Source organism: Falco peregrinus, chromosome 8, assembly GCF_023634155.1.
Source record: "Falco peregrinus isolate bFalPer1 chromosome 8, bFalPer1.pri, whole genome shotgun sequence".
Taxonomy (NCBI): domain Eukaryota; kingdom Metazoa; phylum Chordata; class Aves; order Falconiformes; family Falconidae; genus Falco; species Falco peregrinus.
This window is the reverse complement of record NC_073728.1, coordinates 26,355,653-26,377,156: the sequence shown is the minus strand read 5'-3', so window position 1 is coordinate 26,377,156 and position 21,504 is coordinate 26,355,653. Positions and strand designations below refer to the sequence as shown.

The following is a 21,504-nucleotide window of genomic DNA, read 5'->3' as shown; positions in this document are numbered from 1 at the left end:
GGGGTAGCACCAGGGGACAGGGGCTTCGCTCCTTGCACCCCACCATGGGCTGGGGTCCAGCTGTCCCAGGGGAGTCAGCTAGAGCCACTTTGAACCCGTGGCTGGGCAGCCACCAGTCTGCTCGTCCCACGGCTGCTCCCGGGCTGGCCCGGCAGCCAGCCAAGGGGTTATTTTGAATCTTCCTGAAATAGAAATGGAGCTGGGAATGAGCGGAGGGCGGCAAGACTGGGTGGCCCTGTGGGCGAGGAAGTTGGTTCCCCAGCAGGCGCGGGCTGCCCAGCCCGTGAGGCCTGGGGTGGCCGGGCACGGCTGAGCCGCGGTGGGACCCCGGGCAGGGCCAGGCAGGGCCAGGGCAGCGTCGGGGTCAGAGGGATCCAGCTGGATCCGCGGCTGGATGCAGCCCTCCCCCAGCATCCCCGGTGGAGCGGGGGGATGCTGTGCCCCCCCTGCTCCCCGGCTCCTGCTGCAGGACGGCTGGGGTGGCACTGGGCAGGCAGGGCCGCATACCTGGCAGGAGCCGAGCACCGCTCCGGGAGGACATGAGGGGTCGGTGGAGCGGGGCGACGGGTTTTCTGCTCCCAGCCATCTCTCCATCGCTCCCATCCCTCGAGGCCACCAGGCCCGGCGCTGTCCCCGGGGCCACGGCCACCCCCTCCCGGCCGCCGCGGCGGGGTGACGCCGTGGCTGCAGGCGCTGCCCGGCTGTGGCGGTGTCCCCCCCCCCGCGGCTGGGTGTGCGGGGGCAATGGCTGGCATTGCTCGGTGACACCCTATCTGCCAGGCCCCCACCAGCCGCGGGCCCAGAATAGCAGCGCTGCCCCGCAGTCAGCATGGAGCGGCTCCCCGGGCCCCGCTGCGTCCCAGGTACGGCCGTGACGGGCGGGGGGCCGGCCCGACAGCCCCCCGCTTGGGGACAGGCCACCTCCGGGGTGGGGTGGACGCGAGGGACTGGCAGTCCCTTCCCGCGGCCGGGGCAGCCGTGGGGACAAGGACGCGGAGCGCAGCCCGGCCAGCCCGCCTGCCTCGGCTGCCCCCAGTCCCCTGGGAAGGGCTGGGGGCGTTGGTGCAGGGTCGCTTCCTTCCCGGGGCTGCCTGCGGGAGCCGTGCCTGCGCCTTTGGTATTGTAGGGTGGCTCGTAAACACCGGCTCTGGCGGCGGGCTGGTGGCCCGGGCTGGTGGCCCGGACTTGCCGGGCCCGCCGCACGTGCCGCCGCATTACGGCAGGGTCTCCCGGGGACCGGGGGCATGGGGCCGACCGGGCCGTGCTCGCCTCCCGCCCGCCTGGGGCTGCTCCCCGAGTTACTGCGGGGTGTCCCGGGGCGGACCGGGTCCCGGGGGGCAGGTGGGGCTGGCGGGGGCTCCCGGCAACGGGAGGAAGCAGGACCGGAATTTACACCTTGGGCTTGGGAGAGGGAGAGGATGGGCGCGGAGCGGCTGCGGGACGCGCCGGGCTCCCACGGCAGAGGGAGGCGCCGGGGGGTCCTGACCCCTGCCCTGACCCACTGAACCCCGGTGTCCCCCGCATCCCCCAACCCCCGCGCAGGGCGACAAGCTGGGCGTCCCGGGCTGGAGCCACTGCAGGCTCTGGGGGTCCTGGGCGGGCACGGGGCTCCCCGGGGGGGCTGGAGGCTAAGCCCAGCCGCATCCCCACCCTGAAAGGACTGTCGCCTCTGCTCGGCTTGGGGGGGCCGGGCGGCTCGGGGCAGCCGGTGGATGCAGGCAGAAGCCGTGGGTGGGGGAGAGACAGGGCTGGCTCTGCCGACCCTCCCCCTCGCTGTGTGCCCCCTCAGGTGGCGCTGCTGGACGCTGCTGCCTGCCCTGAGGATGAAGGTGGGTAGGAGGCAGGGCCAAGGCTTGGGGGGGGGGGGGGGGGGCGAGGGGGCAGGCTCACTCATGCACCCTGCCCATACCCCCTTTTGCTCCGTTCAGCTCTTCCCAGCAACTCCCAGTGCTCCCCAGGCTGGAGAGCTGCAGCGCTGTGTGCTGCTCCCTGCGGAGTGTGGAAAAGAGGGGGGTTTGTGGGGAGCATCCCTTCCCACAGCATCTTCCCGCTCCCCCCCAGGGCAGAGGGGGCTGAGACCCAGCAGCTCAGCTCACCGGCCCAGGGCTGGGGCGGGTTTGCCTGCAGGGTGCCTGGAGGCCCTGTGCCCCAGGAAGGAGGGGGAGGAAGAAGAGAAGGAAGAGGACAGGAGAAGGAGCCCAAGACCCGTCACCTTCACACTGGGCAATGAGGTGCTGGGGATGAGTCCAGAGAGTGAGTTTCAGAGCCCCGATGCCGAAGTCTACATGCACTTCATGAGGAGCCACTGCTGCTACGATGCCATCCCCACCAGCTGCAAGCTTGTCGTCTTTGATGTCTCCCTGGAGGTGACAAAGCTGAGGATTTGTGGGGACGGACAGGGGAGGAGTGGGATAGAGGACCCTCTGACACCCTCCCCATTCTGCCAGCAGATCAAGAAAGCCTTCTTGGCACTGGTGGCCAACGGAGTGCGTGCTGCCCCACTCTGGGACAGCAAGACACAGAGCTTTGTGGGTGAGTGCCAGGAGCACTGCCTGGCCCCTTATCCTGCCTGGCAGTGAGGGTGCGGGCAGTGCTGCCAGCCCCACGTGTCTCCGCAGGGATGCTCACCATCACTGACTTCATCAACATCCTCCACCGCTACTACCGTTCGCCCCTGGTGAGTGCAGCAGGGAGGGCACAGTGGGTAGAGGCAGGCACGGGGCAGGGAAGGGCTGTCCCCACCTCTCCTAGTCCCCCCTTCATCACTAGACCATGACCAGGGGATGCTCTGGGCCAGCCCAGTGTCCTCTTGGTGCCCCTCTGCCTGGCACCCAAGATATGATCCCTGTGCTTAGGGTGGTGGCTGAGGTGGGATGTCTGGGGAAGAGGATAGTGCCCCAGAAGTCCCCTCAGTCCCCTGTGGGGCCACCATGACCATGTAATTTCACTGCCCCCAGGTTCAGATCTACGAGGTGGAGGAGCACAAGATTGAGACCTGGAGAGGTAAAAAGTGGCGGGCAATGGGGGTGGCTGGACTGGGGATGTCGTGGAGGGCATGGAGGTGGGCTCTGGGGGTGTGGGGCTGCAGGAGTGGGCTGGGGGACCCCTTCTCCTACCTTTCTCCCTTGGCAGAGTTGTACCTGCAGGGCTCCTTCAAGCCACTGGTCTACATCTCCCCGAGTAATAGGTGAGCACCTGCCCACTGAGGGAGAGCACACCCTGCGGGGGGGCACCGGGATGCAGCCCTATCCCCCCACGGTGTCCCCGTCACCTGCAGCCTCTTCGATGCTGTCTACTCCCTGATCAAGCACAAGATCCACCGCCTGCCCGTCATCGAGCCCATCTCGGGCAATGTCCTGCACATCCTGACCCACAAGCGCATCCTCAAGTTCCTCCACATTTTTGTGAGTGCTGGGGCTGCGTGTGCACACACATGGCGAGTGTGCAGGGGCACAAGCAAGGGTGTTGGGGTGTGTGCAGGTGCCAGCCCAGCCCTGTCCTGCCCCACCACAGGGCTCCACCATTCCCAAGCCACGCTTCCTGAAGAAAACGGTGCAGGAGCTGTGCATCGGCACCTTCCGTGATGTGGCTGTCGTGCCCGAGACCGCCCCCATCTACACTGCCCTGGAGATCTTCGTGGACCGCCGTGTCTCTGCCCTGCCCGTCATCAATGATGCCGGTACCTGGGGAGGGAACCAGCGACCCCCGCCATCTCCCTCAGCCAGTGGCTCTGGCCTCATCTACACACAAAACCCCCCTCCTGACCTGTGGGCTGCCCCTTGGGGTGCAGGGAGAGCATGGTGTGTGGTCGCCAGGGCCCCCTCCCCAGCCCCTGTACTGTCTCTCCTTGCAGGGAAGGTGGTAGGCCTCTACTCCCGGTTTGATGTCATTGTGAGTACCCTGTGTGCTTGCATGCCCGGGTGTGAGTTTGGCCCCTTGCATGCCACTGGTGGGGTGCTCACACCTGCCTGTACCTGTGTAAATCCACCCCATGTGCAGTGACATGCACATCCCAGTGCAGATCTGCCCTGTGCATCCCCGGGACTTGGTGTCCCCTGCTGTGCCAGCATAACAGGGTGTGAGGACACGCTGAGGCACTGAGCAGACTCCTCTCCCACAGCACCTGGCAGCTCAGAAGACCTACAACAACCTGGACATCAGTGTGCGGGAGGCATTGCAGCAACGCAGCATCTGCTTGGAGGGTGTCATCACCTGCTACCCACATGAAACCATGGAGGACATCATTGACCGCATCGCCAAGGAGCAGGTGAGCGGCTGGGGTGCCTCGTGCCCACGCCAGCCCCTCCGCCTGCTGGCCAACCTGCCTGTGATGCTCTGCCTGCACCCCACAGGTCCATCGTCTGGTTCTGGTGGATGAGAACCAGTACCCACGGGGCATCATCTCCCTCTCCGACATCCTCCAGGCCCTTGTACTCACTCCCGCAGGTATCGATGCTCTTAACTCTTAGCCCGCGACGCTCCATCTTTCTCCACTTGCACCCTCCATTTCTCTCCACTTCAGGTAGGCGCTGTCCCCTGTCACTGTGTGCCTGTTCCCTCCCCACTGCTGGGTCACCTGCACTTTATGACCTTCCTGCTCTGTCCACCTGCCTCCACCACAGCCAAACTGGCCATGGAGGACAAATGAGGATGGGGCTGGGGACTGGCAGTGCTGCGTGCCCAGGTGGGGACAGCAGGACCTGGATGCTGTTTGTCCCAGGGGACACAAAAATCACAGGGGACCCCTTCTGGGGTCCTGATCCCTGGCATCTGTGAGGAAGAATGGGGGCACCTGCCACAGAGACACCCCCACATCTCCATCCAGGCAGTGCATGGGATGCACATTTTGCAGGTCTCTGGGCTTTGGGCTGGATGAGATGTTTTGGGGTGTGACGCACCCCAAGATAAAAGCCCTTTTTTGACATTACCTCAAAGCCCCCCCTGAGACCTGAAGCCCCTTCAGTACCATTCTCAGGGGACAAAGAAGGGACAGACCTGCACTCACACGCCCTGGATATGCTGGCCACCACTAGCCCCGTGCACACCATGGCTGATGCACAGGCCATGGGTGGCAGAGCCCTCCAGCCCCTCTACCCGCTGCAGCCCCAAAACTGCTTGCTCCAGGGACGGGACTCACTCCTGGGCTGCACCGGGACCACACTGCCCGGCTGCCTGCATCTGGCTCTGCTCTCCCACTGCCTGGTGAGTCCTGACTGGCAACGGGTGGCACAGCACTGGCATCCACTGTGGCACCCATTTAGGGGTGAACTGGGAAGGGTGGAGCTGGCCCCAGTGCCCAGCTGCTTCCCAAATGTTTTTTTGGGGTGGTGTTAGGGAATGGGCTTGGGACAGCCCCATGCCCACCAGTTACCCCAGCAGTGCCCAGTTCCTCCACACAGAAGGGTACTGGGCATGGTGTGTGTGTTAACCACACCAGACATGGGACAGCTACCCCCTCCCTTCCCCATCACGGTGCCTTAGCTCAGCTCATCCCTGGCCTATGGGGTGGCCATCCAGATGTCCCACTCCAGGACAGTCCCTTCCACCCCTACCCCAGGGCTGGCATCCAAGCCAGGGATAGAGGTGAGACCCCACTGTCTGCGGGAGCAGATCAGAGGGCCACGCCACCGGGTGCCCAGCCCAGCACCTGTCCCTGCCAGGGAGTTATGGCCTTGCACACTCTCTCATCCTGCAGGCATTGACCAATCCTTGCTCTGAAGACACCAGGGAAGTCCCGCCATCTCATGAGACTCAGGGGCATCTTGCGTGGCCCTGGAGCCGTGGAAGGATGTTTGGGCCCTGGAAGCTCTCCATGAGGAGGACCTGCCTGCCCAACCCAGTCCTGGGGCTCGTCTTGAGTCCAGGGCCAGGTGCTGCTGGCTACGGGGAAGCAGGGAGCAGGGAAAAGGGGGCCTGGCAGTGCCTCCCATCAGCAAGCACAGTTATGTTCGATGGGTATTGTGCCATGCCCGCAGGTGGACACCGAGACCCACACAGCCCAGGGGACTCGGCCACCCCGTTCCCATCCTGCTGCCACATTTGAGGGCTTTGGCCGTGGCTCCCCACCCAGCGAGCATGGTTCTGCCAGCGGTGCCTGGTGCCGGTAGCATAGGCTCAGCTGCACACACGGGCTTGTTTATTGTCAGGTCACACGGGGCTGGAGGTTCCTGGCAAAGGCGCAGCCTGCACCGGGGCTGGCGCCAGGACGGGCACTTGCACGGGGACCCTGTGCACATTTCGGGGTGGGTGGGGTGTATTTATTTATTTGCTGGTCTGTTCAGCCTTGTTGTAACAAAGCAGCCTGTTCCAGGAACCGTGCCTTGCATTTCTGGGGTGCAGCTGGGCATGGCTCCTCTGGAGAGACCTGGGCTGGAGAGGGGGTGCCGGTGGCTTGGCAGGGCTGGGGGAGCCAGCGTGGGATGCCAGTGAGGCATGGCACATGCCATGGGCACAGGGTGGCACCTCAACCCATGTGGGTAGAGTCAGGGGGATGGGGACGTGGGGCATGTAGCCTCAGTAGCGCCACTATGGCACTAGTGTGCAGGTCCCCTCGGGGACACCCCAGGGATGGCAGCCTTGGTGCCAGCCAGGTTTCTGCCTGCTGCTTACTGCAGCCCAGCTAGGATCCCCAAGCAGCAGGAAGGTGAAGGGGGTTCACTCTTAGGGTGCCCCACACCCCAGCCTTCCAGGAGCCTGGGTCTGAGCCCTTGCAATGGCCCTGGGTATCAGCCTCATGTCCCTGCCTGGGCACAGGGGGAGCTGAGCTGATCCTCCCCTGCCTGCTTCCCTGGGAGTGAGTCCTGTCCCCATTCCCATGACCCCGTATCAGCATCTTGGCGAAATAACGGCTGATAGCGAAAGGTCCCGGGTGCTGAACACCCCTCCTGCGCTGGCTGGCCCTGCCAGGGCACACGATACCAGAGCTGGGTGGTGACAGGCCCCTTCCCCATCACAGGGACATGCTGTGCTACTGCTCTGCTAGCCTGGGACCAGTGCTGGCTCCCCCCCTCGGGACGAGGCGCAAACCCCAAACCCCGGACAGCGCTTGACCTGCCCCTGGGAGGCAGGGGGAAACTGAGGCACAGAGAAATGGCTGAGGCCAAGGTCAGCTGTTCAGAGAGGACCCAGATGTCCTGGCTCCAGGCACAGATCCACACGCAGCTACACAAGAACAGGACGAAGGAGACACAGAACGGCTGCAAGCCCCCTCCCCACCTCCCCCCCGCCCCAGCACAGGTCCCAGGTTCCTGACACAGCCCAAGTGGGCACGGGATGGGGGGACACAACCCCTCGTGATGTGTGAAAGGCACAGCAGTTCCCCAAGCCTCCTGCTGATTTGGGGTAGGGAGATACTAGTGCCCCAGGGGCAATTTGGGGGCATCCCTCATCCCCCCACACTTCCCCACAGTGGGGCTGGAAGCCCCCTGGCCCAGGCTGGGCAGGGGATGGGTGCTGGGGTGGGTTTGCCTTCCTGCCCCTCCTCATGGGGCAGCAAGGGTCCCCACTTGGCACCTAGGGTGGGGGGGTGAACACGCGTTCAAGGGGCCCCTGGGCGAGCAATGAACTCCAGGTTGATGGGCTTGTCGGCCACCAGGACGATGCGGGACACAGATGTCACCTCCACACCGCGGGGGTCTGGCCGCACCTCGAATGCCTGGATGATCTGTGGGGAGAAGCAGGGTGGCAGTGCCTCGAGGACTCTGCAGGGCCCCCATCCCAGCTTGTGGCGAGTTACCCAGGGTGGGGGGCCCCTACTCACCCTAGCGAGGGCCAGGTGCATCTCCAGCTCGGCGATGCGGCGGCCGACGCAAGCGCGGACCCCATAGCCAAAGGGGATGGAGCTGAAGGGGTGGTGGGGGGAGCCGTGGCCCCGGAGCCAGCGCTGGGGCAGGAACCGCTCAGGCTCAGGGAAGTAGGTCTCGTCGTGGGACATTGCGTAGTGTGCCAGGACGAAGAGGGTCTGCAGGGCAAGAAGCGAGGGAATTAATGACCCCCGTCTGGCCCCCACTGAGCACAGAAGGGGTCCCCACATCACGGTCCCCACTCACGTTTTTGGGGAAGAGGTAGTCTCCGATGACAATGTCCTTCTCATAGAAGACCCTGGCATTGGTGGGCACCACGGGGTAGACCCTGGGATATGGGGAGAGTGAGTGGGGAAGCAGGACCCATTTGGGGACCCCAGAGGGAGAGGACCACAGGCAGGACAAGGAGGAGCATCTCCCGCTGCTCAGCAGCTCTGTCTCTCTCCCCAGGGAGCAGGTGGATGGATGTGGCCCCGAGGGACTGAAATCCAGCCCTGCACTCTGCTTGGCTGGTGCATCTCTGAAGAGTGGGGGAGAAAGGACTGCCCCTGGGGAAGGGGTCAGTGACCAGGACCCTGGGGCAGGGGCAAGGCTAGGCTGTACCTCAGTGTCTCCTTGATAACAGCCCGAAGCATCGGCATCTTGGGGATATCCTCAGCACCAGGAAACCGGTCAGCAGGCACGACGGCTTTCAGCTCCTGGTACAGGGTCTCCTGGATGCCCGGGTCCCGAGAGAGGTGGTACAGGGCCCAGGACAGTGTGTTGGAAGTCTGGAGGAGTGGAGCACCAAGGGGAGTGAGGGAGATGGGGCTGGCACCCGAGGAGCCTTGTGCCAAGCGTGGCACCAGTGTGGCACCACACAGCTCCTGCTTTGGTGCTCAAGGAAGCCAGGGGTGAGGGGCAGTGAGCACAGAGGAAACTGAGGCAGGGAGCACAACAGAGGACAGGGTCTGTATTGACCAGTCCCTGAGGGTTTGCCCCTGTGGGGCACCAGCTCCCCAGCCACCAGCCCAGAGCTCGCAGGGGCTGGGGAGCACGGCTGAGCCCCATGGCTCACCCTGGCACAGAGCTCAGTGAAGATCGCCTGGCAGTAGATGCCTGGCCCTCACCGTGTCCACGCCAGCCAGCAGCAGCTCAGCCACGCTGCCATAGACCTCGTCCAGGCTGAGCCTGCCGCTGGCCAACAGGTAGCTCAGGTAGCCAGACACCTCCTTGCCTCGCTCCACCTGCCCCTCCAGCTCCTCCATCTTTCGGTCAATCAGGTTCTTGCCTGCAGGGACAGATAGCAGGACCCAGCGCTAATGGAGCGAGGGTGGCCAAAAGGACTCATGGCTGTTGACTGCCCCACTTTTGAAGGTCCTTAGGGAGTCTGATCCCACTGTGCTGGGCCCCCATCATCACTGCTCACCGAAGGCAAAGATGGTGTCCCAGCTGTCCAGGTAGCGGTCCCAGAAGGGCAGCACCTTGCGGCTCCATCGGGGCAGTACGGTGGCAAAGATGGAGTTCTTGAACATGAGGTTGATGGAGTCAATGAAGCGCTGGGTCTCAGCTGGGACCTGCTGCTTCAGGCACCCAATGCGGGTCTCAAAGAGGATGTAGGAGATCCCTGTGGAAGACAGGCTGCATCCAGACACCCGTGGGGATGGGAAGAGCGAGGCAGGGCAGGGGTGAGGGGGAGGACCCCCCTACCTTCCAGGGCAAAGCGGTACAGCAGGTTGGCCACGTCCCCCACCAGCACCCCGGAGGGGCTGAGGCTCCGCTCAGCCCGCAGCCGCACCATCAGGTCCGACACCACCTCCCCGATGGCATCCGCATACAGCACGGCCTCCGAGGGCTTCAGCAGCCGCTTGTTGAGGACCTGGCGCAAGCGGTACCAGCGCTCCCCTTCCCTGTGTGAGGATGGGGCTCAGTGCTGGGGGCACAGTCGGGCAGAGGGCAGTGGCTGGCAGCAGTTTCCCAGTCCCCGGGTGCATCCTCCTAATGCCAGGCTGAAACCACCCCGGAGGTCTTTCCACCCACCATGGCCATGCCCTTCTGCTTGGGGGAGCACATGCTGCTTGCAGGAGAGGGAGCAATGCGAGCTGCCACCTGGGCCCTACACCTGAGGAAGGGACAGGAGCCACCTGCTGCCCTGCAGAGCGCAGCCCGGGCAGGACTCACTCGGTGAAGGGTCCATAGGGCAGGCGCCGCGTGTCCCGGTGCTCCTTCCACAGGGCCATGTCGCTCCGCATGGGGTACTTGCCCTCCTGCCGTAGCAGCTGCTCCAGCACCACTGGGCTCCCAATGTTGATGTTCTCGTAATGCCCGAAGGTTGACCTCCATATAGGGCCATAAATGCGCCGGGACATCAGCTGTGATGCACCAGAGCACAGCAGGGTGAATGGGACAGGGCCAGCACTGGGGCTTGATCACCTCTCCCTGCCCCAGTGCTGCCCTGCATGTGTCCAGCATGCTCTGCACCTACCCTAGGGACCCCTCAGCGCCAACTGGGCCCAAGCACCCGCCTCTGAGCCCCCAAGCTGGCACCATCCTTGAAGAGCTTTGCAGATGGCTTGAGCTGGTGTCTCCAGGCACATGTCCTCTGCCAGCACTATGCACACTAGGCACCGACCCCTGGCACAGGCTGACACATCCCTCACCCACCCCAGAGATGCACAGAGGGTCTGGCAGGTCTTCTGGGGAAGCGACAGCAAGAGGGGACAGCAGGGACAGGGGCAACTTCCAGGCACAGGGCTTTGCTGAGATGCAAGGCTGTTGCAGTCGCTGTCAGCAGGTCCAAGCCCTGCTGCTTCCAGCATAGCCCCAGCTCTGATCAACCCAGGGACAAGAGTACCTGCATGCGTCCCTGAACCCGCCACCTGATAAAGGTGGTTAATGATCAGCAGTGGGAGGGCAGTGTCAGGCTGGGGCAGGACTGGGCTGCTCCAAGGGCAGGCTACCACCCCCGGGGCATGGCCCTGGGGCCACAGGCTCACAAGCCAGTTAGGGGACATCCACCAGCATCAGACCTGCTCTGGGCTCTGCCAGCTGCATCTTCCCCCTCCTTGGCTGCACCCAAGAGAGCCATGCCTGCCTCCCCACTGGGGAGCACTGTGACCCCCAAGCGTACGCCTCAGGTGCAGCTGGGCACCCTTTTGCAAGCGGATCTGCACAGGGCCATGTCTAAGGGCTGCTGTCCATCCTACCCGGCACTGCCAGAGCCCCTGCAGAGCGGGGCCAAGCCTGGGGAGCTGTGGGGGACCAAGCAGGGAAGCCCTGGTCCCCATTCCCCGCGGCTACGGGGATGCACGTGGTACAATCTCCCTTGGTGACTGACTGCATCGCAGCCTGCGCCCGGATTCAGCTGGATTCGTCACCGCGGGGAGATGTTCCTCGCGCATGGTGGCAGGAAGAGGGGGAGGGATGGCTGCCCCGGTGCCGCAGGCAGCTCGCCGGGCGAACATGCTGTGTGGGGCCGCGGGCAGCCATGGCTCAGGTTGAAGCCTGCCCACCAGCATCTGCTAGCAGCCGGGACCCGACACGGCACAGGCCTTGGAGAGCAGGGCTGAGAGAAGCCAGAGCTGCCGGGACCTGGGGAAAGGCACCTCCAGAACATGCAGGCATCTGTCCGCAAAGCTGGGCTGTGCTCAGGGCCCCAAGGGCAGCAGGGAGCAGCAGGAAGCTCCCGTGTCCGCTCCTTGGGACCCCGCTGCCCTCAGCCCCTTCTCCAAACAGCAGTGCCTGGTGCTCTGCGGTGCTGGGGAGGCCTCATCCTGCATGCTCCTCCGGCCGGTCAGAGCTCCAGGGTGCTGGAAGATGCTGCCTGGCTCACAGCCAGCCAAGCCCGTTTCTTGCTTCATCCGATGTATGAAGAAATGTTGACAGAAGAAAACAAACACCTCTGCCTGTTCCTCCCCTGCCTGCCTGGGTACCATCTGCCCAAACATCTGCTGGCTGCCTGCCCCCCAAGCCATGGCCCCTCCAGCTTGTCACAGCCAGGGCAGCCAGGGCTGCTCGGGGATGCCAGGGCCCCATGAGCTGCCTCTGAACCTCCGCCCTCGGCTGCCTGGCCAGCTTAGGGATGGTGAAGTGGCCAGCTTAGTGATGGTGGAGCAGCCCTGGGCTGGCAGGACCCTCCTGGGGCCACCCTGTTCCACTGCTGGCCCCAGCATCACCCCACGGTGCAGGGGTGCTCCCCACCACCCAGCCCCTCTTCTCCCCTGGCCTGCCGCCCCCGCTCAGCTCCCCGCTATCACTCGTAGGCTGCTCCCCCACCCCGGAGCCCATCTCACCCTGCCCCCGGCAAGCACCCACTCCCCCTTCTCGCAAAGCCCCCCGCCCCCGCGCACAGCACCCTCCCTGCAGCCCACCCGGGAGCCCCCCTACCCCCACGCACCCGTGCAGGGCCCCCGCGCTCCCCCTCCCCCCGCAGCCCCCGGGCCGGGCTGCCCCGGCGCACCTGGAGCCGGTGCGTGTGCAGCAGGTAGCCCCGCAGGAAGAGCCAGACGAAAGTCCGGAGCAGCCCCGGCCCCGGTAGCTCCTCCGGTCCCTTCAGCCGCGCCGGTCCCGCCGCCGCCGCCGCTGAGCCCCCGGTCCTGCGCGGCAGCCCCGGGGTGCTGCGCGGCGGCGGCGGCGGGCGGGGGCGCAGCAGCAGCGGCAGCAGCGGCCGCCGGGCCCCGCCGCTCGGGCCCGCCATGCTCCGTCGGCAGCGCACGGGACGGGGCGGGGAGCCACCGGGGGCGGTGGGGGGCGGCACCGGGGGCGGCGCGGGGGGCGGTGTGGGGGCGGCAACCGGGCAACCGGCGCCGGGCACCGCGCACCGGCAACTTGAGCATCGCGCACCGGGTGCTGCGCACTGGGTACCGGCCCTGGTGCCGGCTGCTGCGCAATGGGTACGGGATACCGGCTGCTGCACAGCAAGGACCGGGCACCGGGCAGCGCGTACCGGGCACCTTCTGCTAGTTGCTGCACACCTGCTGCTGGACCATGGATACCGGCTGCAGTACCGAGTACCCGTTACGGCACACTGGATACCAGGTACAGCACACCAGGCGCCACATGCCGTACACCAAGTACTGGACACTGGACCCTGCCCAGCAGCATCACACACCGTGCACCGGGTGATACGTACTTGGAACTGGCATCAGCAGTACGCAGTGCCGTGTGTCAGGTACTGGATGCCATGCACTGTGCACTGCACAATGGCACCGTGCACCCGGCAGCTGGCAGCCGGCGCTGGCAAGGTGTGGTAGTGCAGCACCGCAGCACCCTGGGCACAATGTAGTGTGTGGCACCAGCACCCGTACCAGCATCAGGTGCTGCACGCCAAGCACTGCAAATGGGCAGCGGGTGCTGGGCTCTGCTCACCAGGCACCAGCACCAGGCACCGTGCATCATGTGAACAGCGGTGGCATTGCCCTCTGGCACTGGGTAGTGCATCCCAAACACTGCACACCCTACAGCAGCACCAGGCTCACCACTGGACCTGCTCTTTAGGGCTGCTGCCCCTCCTGATCGGAGCCCTTCTGCCCTTTCTCCATCCCCTGCCTGTCTTACCCCTGTCCTTGCCTTGATCCCCTGCAGTACAGGATGGTGCCCTGGGAAGCTGGGTCCAAGCTGTCCCATGGGTCTCTCAAGCACTTCCTCTGGGCACTGCCAGCCAGGAGCCCAGCTAGGGAGACCTTGGCATGCCCAGTGCAGCTGGCTGGCAGCCCACCTGGAGGCAGGTTTGGTTTGTCTTCACACCAGGGAGAGCACGGCACCAGCTCCTGCCTCAGCCTGGTGCAGTCAAGCTGTCTAGACCACAAGCCGGGCTCTGCTGTGGCAGTGGGCAGGGCCATGGGTGCAGGGCATGTCCCCTCTGTCCAGCCTGGCACTGCCAGGCCTTGGGGCCATGGGGTAGGTCACTGTTCTGCCCGGGTGCCACTCCCGGGGCAGCTGGCACCGTGCGTCTGGCTGGGACATCCCAGTGCTGATCATTAACCACCCGTATCGGGTGGCGGGTTCAATGTCCTGGACAGGGAGGTTTTGTCCCCAGGCTGGGTAGGTATCTCAGAGCCCCATGCGTGGCTGTTGTCCCCATTGGCCTTGACGCACTGTGGCACGGGGCTGTCCCGGGCTGGGCTCCAGGCACGATGTGCCTGCCAGCGGGGCCGGGGCTGGCAGTGCAGGGGCCGGGCACCCCTGTACCCGTGGCACCCCAGGCTGGGACAGCCAAGCGCGAGCGCCTGCCGCCATCTCATGGCTGCTCCCAGCCAGCTCCGCAGCTGTCCCTGCCGCAGCGAGGCCCAGAGCCGCGAGCAGCTGGAGACCCCAGGCCCAGGCGGGCTGGGGGCTGTGCAGCCGGCACCCGGGCGCCTGGCGCCCTTGCTCCCCGCGGCAGGACACCCCTCGGCCTCTCCGGCCATGCTGTGGCAGCGGTTCCCCTTGCTGAGGGGTGGGACCCCACCACCTCTTTCAGTTTAAATCCATCGCCCCTTACAAAAACCACAGGCCCTGCTAAAGTGTCTCTTCATTTTTCTTATAAACCCCTTTACAGACTGGAAGGCTATGACAAGGGCTCCTTGAGCCTTCTTTTCTCAGGTTGAACAACCCCAGCTCTTCATGGGAGAGGTGTTCCAGCCCTCTGGTCATTTTTGTGTCCCTCCTCTGGACCTGCTTTAACAAGTCCATGCTCCTCTTGTACTGAGGACCTCAGAGCCGAATGCAGTACTCCAGGTGAGTCCCACGACAGCAGAGTGGAGGGGGAGCATCACCTCCTCGGCCGTGTTTGCCTCAGTGCTGTTTTGTGATCCCAGATACAGTCGGCTTTCTGGGCTGCAAGCACACATTGCCAGCTCATATACTATCTTTCATCCACCAGTATCCCCGGGTCCTTCTATGCAGGGCTGCTCTCCATCCATCCATCCATCCATCCATCCATCCATCCATCCATCCATCCATCCATCCATCCATCCATCCATCCATCCCCCAGTCTGTACTGCTGCTGGGGTTGCCCCGACTCGGGTGTAGCACCTCGCACTTGACTTTATGGAAGGACAGGCTTTACCATCCCAGCTCCGACCGGAGCGGTCCACGGGCCGGTCCCCGCTGCCTCGGCAGCCCGGCTCCTTCCAGCTCCCGCCGCTAGGCTGTGCTCCCCGCCCTCGGACCGCGGGCGGCGGAGGGGGCCGGCCGGGGGCTCCGCCGGGGCCGGCCGCTAGGGCCGTGGGGGTGGCCGTGCAGGAGGGGGGGGTCGCGTGAGTCACCCCCCTCCCCGCCCCCGAGCCGCCCGGCGGGGACTTCCGAGGGGAAGCGGCTGGGCCATGACACATCCGCAGCCGGAGGATGCCGCGGGGAGCCGGGGGCATTGCCAGCTCCTGGGAAGTCCCCCAGTGCCGGGCCAGCCCTCGCCCCAGCTTGGTGACAAATGGGGCAGAGGCAGGAGAGCAACTGCTGTGTTTATGCATGGGAATGAGGAACTGGGGGTGGCAGGTCCCATCCTGCGTGTCCTTCTGCCCCAGAGATGCTATGACTCCACTCATCCCACAGCCACGTCATCAGGTCCGACCTCACCTGGCCTGTGGGACTTGTGGGTGCAGAGACAGGCACCGTGGGACCCCCAGCTGCTCTGCCCCTCAACCCATCCACCACACACTGCTCATGGAGTGCTGCCTCCGACGTGGAGAGTCCTGGCTGCTGGGACAGAGGGACAGCTTCCTTACGTGACTTGTGCAGTGTCACCCACAAGCTGGAAACTTTTCCCAGGGCTGTGTCCACTAACCCCCATTTGCTCTCCCACAGCTGCTGGCAGGGGGGAAGCAGGGTGTCCCAGGGGAGGGCATCCCCTGACTCACCCCCAGGAAAACCTAGGCTGTGAGAAGGCTGAGCGTGGGGGCCCAGAGACACTTTTTCTACAGAGAGTAAATAGTCACAGCATTTAATTGGAGATGGCCCATGACACCAGCTGTGTGTCACCACACTGTCACTGCCTGAGTCATGAACCATGCTGGGGCCAGTGAGGCTGCACAAGGGGGTCATGGGAGATCCAGAGGGATGGGGACAGATGCCAGGCCTGGAGATAGCTGCTCTTCTCCCACATAGAGGGTTCAAGTGGGATCCTCTTATCCCTCTCTCAAAGGTCCCCATCCCCTCATTTCCCTCTGTCTGACCTCTTGGACCTGGGCCGGGGCTTGGCGACAGCACAAAGCTTTTGAAACAAGAGGTAAATTGACCAGCACATGATGGTCCCCCCCTCACATACTACATGGGACTCAGCACCTGGTGGCAAGCTCTGCTCCAGGCTCCCTCCCCCTTTGTGCCCCACAGGACCCCGGTGGGCTGACACCTTTCCCTGAGGACGTGGGAGCGGGATGCCAGAGCAAGCCCAGAGCTGGCGGCCCCTTATCGTGGGAGACAGGAGGCAGCCCTGGGCTGCTCTCAAGTGGTCACAGCTGATTAGTGACTTCAAGTGCCTATGGAGTTATTCTAAGTCAAGTAGGCGCAAAGGGAGCCGACCTGGGACCTGCGAGACTAGCACCGGGCTTTGCTGGGGCATCCTCCATCACCTCTGCTCCGTGCCAAGCCCTCTGAGGCAGGGAGGTGCCTCCCCTCCCTCCAGCCGCACTCCCTGTCCGTTACTCCTCCTGCAAGATGTTGTTTGCTCCAGCCCAAAGCAAACTGATTTTATCTCTCAACTCCAGTTCCCTTGGCTGTGGGCCATGGTCGATGCCTCCCACGCAGAACTTGTGAAGCCCATTCGGGGACCCGCGCACAGAGCGGGCTGTGTATGCGGCCACATGACATCATGTTTACAGCCTGCAGGGGCCCAAGGACACCCCCTCGCAGCGGCATCACTCCCAGCCCAAGCACGGTGTGCCCTTCCCGTGGCCAGACAGATGGATGTGCGGGGAGCTGGAGGGAGCCACAGCACCGCGCCTGGCTGGAGAGGGGTGGTTTCAGCTTTGCTGCACTGCAGGCCGGTCCCCCCTGCCCTGTTTCCCCTCTGGGCAGTGGAGAGCAGATCCTGCGCTAGCAGCGAGGGTGCACTGCTGCAGCGGCACAAGGTCAGGCCCTGGAGTTGTTGCCCAGAGAGAAAGGCAAGTTTTCACCCCTTGGGATGTGGATGTTCCCTACTGTCCCAGGACAGAGCTGGGCCTTTGCTGCTGCTGCATTAAATTAAGAATGTTGGGAAAGAGCAACAATGTCCACAGCCACAAAAGCTCACCAGGGAGGGCTGGGGCCACGCTTTCTCCCATCCATCCATCCGTCCATCCATCCACACTTGCATGCAGCCTTCTATCTCACAGCCATCTCCCCACCCACCTACTGTGCACTCGCCCATCCATCCATTGACAAACGCACGCGTCACTCTTCCCACCCATCCCCACACGTACCCACCCACCCATTCAGCTAGCCACCCATCCCTCTGTCCACCCTCCCGTTCACCCCTCCATCCATCCATCACGCTTGTTGATGCCTGCATGATGCCCAACCACCTAACAGCCCTCCTTGTAGGTATGATGTGTGTTCATGCATGTACACACGTGTCTGTGTGGGGCATGCTGGCCACACAAAGCAATGCGGGCAGGGATGTCCTGGGTTGTGTCCGGCCACGGAGCAGGGGCCAGGATCGACAGTTGGGGGGAGGCAGGAGACCTGTCTAATTTAAGAACAGGCCCTGTGGTCGCTGTCAGCACCGGGCGGCTCTGATCTGGGGACAGGTCCTCATCAGCTCTGCTTGCCGCCCGCCAGCCTGACATGAAAGGGCTCTGTGCCCCGATAAGGCCCCAGACACTTGGCCTCAGAGGTGGGCAGTGCTGCAGCTGAGCCTGGGAGACCCCCAAGCAATAATCCTTGGCATGGCTGTCCCCAGATTCATTGTCACCCCAGCAGCACGGGGCTTGTGTGTTTGACTGGTCAGGGAGCTCAGCTCTGGGGGCTGCCCTCTGCTTTGGGCACTGGATCATGCCCTGTGTCACCACCAGCTCCCACTGGTGACACAGCCCCAGGGTGGGCCCCGTCCTCAGTGTCCCACTGGCTGCCACCAGCCCCTCCACCGGCTGTTACTCTGCATCAGAGTCCCCTGGCCGCAAGCGGCCACGGATGGGGACCGTGTTGTTTTAATAAGATCATTCTTCTCCTGCCGTGAGGTCTCAACCCTGGGCTTATGACATCACAGCACGCTGCCATGGAGACACCGGGATGTCACAAACACAGCTCGATGACCTCACTGCAGGAGCAGGAGATGGGGCCATCCTGGGTTTGATCGCCAATGTCCTCGGGAATAAAGGAGGGGAGGGACGCTGGGAAAGTATGTGGCTGCTGAGCGCCAGGGTGTTTGGGTTGGAAATCGTCGTGCTTTCCCCACAGCAGGAAAGGCCTGTTCCTTCCTCCCCCCATCCGCTCCCTCCCAGCGGCCAGAGCCCCCACAGCCTTGTGGCTGTGGGGCAGGGGGCTGGGGGAGTGGGGCACCCCCATCCCTGCCCTTGGGGCCATGCAGTGGGGAGCAAGAACTGGAGCTCAGTCCAGCACTAAGGCACCAGCTTAGGGGCAGAGGGTGCAGTGTCCCCAGGCAGGATGGGGCACTTGGGGGGTGCTTTGTCCCAGGAGCAGAATGGGGACCACTAGGGATGCTCTCGCACAGGGCAGAATGGGTTGGTGTCTGGGGGAGGTGTCCTCTTCCCTAAGGGAATCCCAGCGCTGTGCTGCTACATGGGAACATGATTCCCCATCACAGCACCCTGCAGCTGGACCCCAAAGCACTCTTGGCCCTGCCCAGCCACGCAGCAGCTGTCCCTTCCCCAGCCCATAGCCAGCAGCATCTCCTGGGGTCCAGCCCCCACTGCCCCATGATCCTTTCCTGCCACAGTCCAGTTCTCCATCCTCTGCACTCAAACCTTGCCACTGTAGAAACCACAGCTGGCTGGGGGGACACCCGTCCCCCTGCCTCTCTGCTGCTCTCCCCCTGCATCCCCCATCATTAATTTCCATCAGTGGCCAAGCAAGGCCAGGGCTGCCCGGGGGTGGCCGAGGAACACGGCGCTTTCCCCTGATAGCAAAAATAAATACATTAAAATTCTTGCAGGAGGCAGAAGAATGTGGGACGGCAGGAAAAAATTGTTTTATAATTTGTAATAACACAAAAGCTTGGGGGGGGGAGTTGAGCTGCGAAAGGCAAGGGAAGGCAAAGACAAAGGATCAGCTACGGCAGAGAAGGTTGCTTCGTGATGGTGGTGGCATCCCTGTCACCCATAGTCCTGGCTCGGTGTCGCCACTGTGGCCTTGTGTCCTGAAGGATGTGGCCCTTTGGGTCTTGTTGCAGAAGGGGGGTAAGCAAAATCCTGTGGCTGGGGGAGCAGGCAATCACCCCCTGGATGCTTGAGCAAGTCTCAGCAGCTCTGTGCCTCAGTTTCCTCTTTCCTAAAAGCAGATTTTTATGCAACTGGGAGAAAAGCTGGGAGGCAGGGGCAAACCCTGTGCATCCACAGGGCAAACCAGGGGAGCTGGTACAGGCACAAGGGAAGGAGCTCATCTTTGCCCACCCTGCTCCACCAGCCCCTCTTGGGCGGGAAGGGGGGTTTGCAGCAGGACTCAGGTGGTGGAAACCATTCCCATATACGTGCTGGGGGCATCACACACACCCCTGGCCCCTTCCAGCCTTGCACAGAGCTGGGACATGATAAGGCGAGTCACTGTGCACCAGCCGCACCTGCTCGCCGGGACAGGGCTCCCCCTCCTCCCGCTCCCCTCTTCGGGGCAAAATCAAAGGGATTTTTCTGCCCTTAGGAAATCAGATAAAGGCTTCTCACCTGCCTTGCGCTGCCTTTGCGAGGAGGCCGGGTGCTCACGGGGGGGGACGGGGGGGGACAGAGGGGACAACAGGCACTTTCAACACACTGGCAGATGAGCTGTGCATTGCAGCGAGCTGCCGTGGAGCTCTGCCCACAGGGGCTGGGGCCCTGGGCACAGTGTCAGCGTGCCCCCAGCCTTGGCAGGGATGTCTCCTCTCCAAAAGCTGCCCATTGCTGACTTTCTCCCTAGATTCGAGGTGATGGGGCTCCTGTAGGGCAGGTAAGATGGAGGCTGGTGGGTGAAAGCAAAAGGCACCGGGGACTGTAGTGCAGCAGCCCAGATGCAATGCCCAGCTCAGAGAAGGTCCCCATGTCCCCGTGCTGCAGCCAGGACAGCTCAGTCCTAGTCACCATGCCAAGGGTGCAGACTGTGAACCCAGTACCCGTGTGGGAGGGTAGGGAAGGAGCAGGTGGGAAACCTCTGGAGGTGGTGGGTGTCTTACCTCCTGCACCCAGGAGGGAAAGGAGAATCGTGTCAAGTCACAGATAAAACCTGAGTCATTCACCATCAAATGCTGCTAGCAAGGGATGAACGTACCTGGGTTAAGGAGAGAAGCTGCTGGTGATGGGGGGAAGAGGAGCAGCGATGGGCAATCCAGGGGCTAGAGATGGACAGGAGATGGGGGGTGGTACCCTCCCAGGAAGCAGGGCAGAGCCTGAATCGCTGCTGGAGGGAGGGGTGAGCTCACCAGCAGCGAGGTTGCTTTGCTTTGCCCATCACTGGTGGCAGAGGCTCCATTTGTCTCAGGGTAACCCAGTGGGCTGGCTGGGTGCTCAGCAGAGGTGAGTGCAGAGATGGACCAGGACCCCCCATGGCCTGGATACTGCAGGGCTGGGAGCTGCATCCCCAAGCTCTGCTGTGAGTCACGGGCGGTGCAAGAAGCAGAGACCCAGGGCCCTGGGCTGAGCCCGGGGAAACTATTCTTGGGGCTGCTCAAGGGGGACAAAATTGGGGTGGCACCTTACTGGCACCAGCTCCTTCTGTCCCCAGCCGTCCAGCCCTGGTGTGGACCACCACTACCTCCTCCCAGGCCCCTCAGCTTCCTCCTGCCCCAGGCAGCTCCTACTGCCTGCAGTGATCTGGTGCTGGGGGCTGTCGGGCTGTCTCCCTCCTGGGTCCCGGCTGCACCTGAGATGAGATCACTACAAACAAGCCGGCTCTCCCTGCACTCTTTTTCCACACTCTTTGCTCCTGGGGCTTGCTCCCATCATCCATCTGCATGCCCCCCTGCCCCAGGGATGTCTCTATGGCAGATCTGGAGCCAAATGATGCTTGGTGGGGGTCATTCCTCCAGTGTCCTCAGGCAGGACAGACTGGTCCGAGGGCAGGCAGGGCCACGGAACCAGGCTTGTGCCAGGTGGACCCAGTCCAGGGGCAGGGGCCAGGCAGGGCTGTGCTGGGGGGCAACACAGGGATGCCAGGTTTGGGCAAGACCATGCCAGGGGTATCAGGGTCGGGCAGGAGAGCAATAAGCAGGTACCAGCGGGAGCCTTGAGGCCAGGTTGGTTTTGTCAGTGCCACACCAGGACCCTGAGTGGAGCCACGCAGGGCTGTGCCATGTCAGGTCCCCCGGGGCTGTGGGGGACAGGGCTGTGCCAGCCGGACCCCGCTAAAAGGGGTGCACGTCCAAGCGCGGCGCCGGGACGCGGGGCCGGGCGGGCTGCGGCCACCGTCCCGCTGCCGGAGCGTGCCCGTGCCCGTGCCCGTGCCCGTGGCCGTGCCCGCGCCGTGGCCGTGGCTGGGCGCCGGGAGCCGAGCCTGGCACCCAGGAGTCCCCCCGCCTGGCCCGCCCTGTCCGTCCCCCCGGGCTCCGGTTTCCCAGTCGGAGGCAGATGCTTTCGCAGCCCCGTCCCTCCTCCTCCTCCTTCTCCGGAGCAGCCGCCGCGCCGCG

General features: G+C 63.9%; 2 protein-coding genes across 2 annotated transcripts; one reads left to right on the top strand and one right to left on the bottom strand.

Annotated features, from left to right (window-relative positions):
- The first annotated feature begins 1,722 nt into the window (after positions 1-1,722).
- Positions 1,723-6,994, top strand: PRKAG3 (protein kinase AMP-activated non-catalytic subunit gamma 3). The gene is made up of 11 exons (XM_055812244.1): positions 1,723-1,829; positions 2,128-2,366; positions 2,451-2,532; positions 2,619-2,677; positions 2,958-3,003; positions 3,133-3,187; positions 3,278-3,404; positions 3,514-3,679; positions 3,854-3,891; positions 4,121-4,267; positions 4,353-6,994. Exons 2-11 carry the CDS (start codon positions 2,241-2,243, stop codon positions 4,467-4,469), a joined length of 963 nt encoding a protein of 320 aa, XP_055668219.1. The 5' UTR covers positions 1,723-1,829; positions 2,128-2,240; the 3' UTR covers positions 4,470-6,994.
- A 100-nt stretch (positions 6,995-7,094) lies between these two features.
- LOC101912381 (sterol 26-hydroxylase, mitochondrial) lies at positions 7,095-12,487 on the bottom strand. Its single transcript, XM_055812225.1, has 9 exons — positions 12,241-12,487; positions 9,963-10,153; positions 9,492-9,691; positions 9,211-9,408; positions 8,912-9,072; positions 8,406-8,572; positions 8,049-8,130; positions 7,760-7,960; positions 7,095-7,663 (listed from the first exon to the last, which is right to left on the bottom strand). Exons 1-9 carry the CDS (start codon positions 12,475-12,477, stop codon positions 7,538-7,540), a joined length of 1,563 nt encoding a protein of 520 aa, XP_055668200.1. The 5' UTR covers positions 12,478-12,487; the 3' UTR covers positions 7,095-7,537.
- Between the last annotated feature and the right edge of the window lie 9,017 nt (positions 12,488-21,504).

Coding starts and splice junctions, on each gene's coding strand:
- PRKAG3 (XM_055812244.1), top strand. CDS start 2,241: ATGAGTCCAGAGAGTGAGTTTCAGAGCCCCGATGCCGAAGTCTACATG. Junction 2,367..2,450: donor TCTTTGATGTCTCCCTGGAG/GTGACAAAGCTG, acceptor TTCTGCCAGCAG/ATCAAGAAAGCCTTCTTGGC. Junction 3,892..4,120: donor ACTCCCGGTTTGATGTCATT/GTGAGTACCCTG, acceptor CCTCTCCCACAG/CACCTGGCAGCTCAGAAGAC.
- LOC101912381 (XM_055812225.1), bottom strand. CDS start 12,477: ATGGCGGGCCCGAGCGGCGGGGCCCGGCGGCCGCTGCTGCCGCTGCTG. Junction 8,131..8,405: donor GTTATCAAGGAGACACTGAG/GTACAGCCTAGC, acceptor CCCATATCCCAG/GGTCTACCCCGTGGTGCCCA. Junction 7,664..7,759: donor TGCACCTGGCCCTCGCTAGG/GTGAGTAGGGGC, acceptor TTCTCCCCACAG/ATCATCCAGGCATTCGAGGT.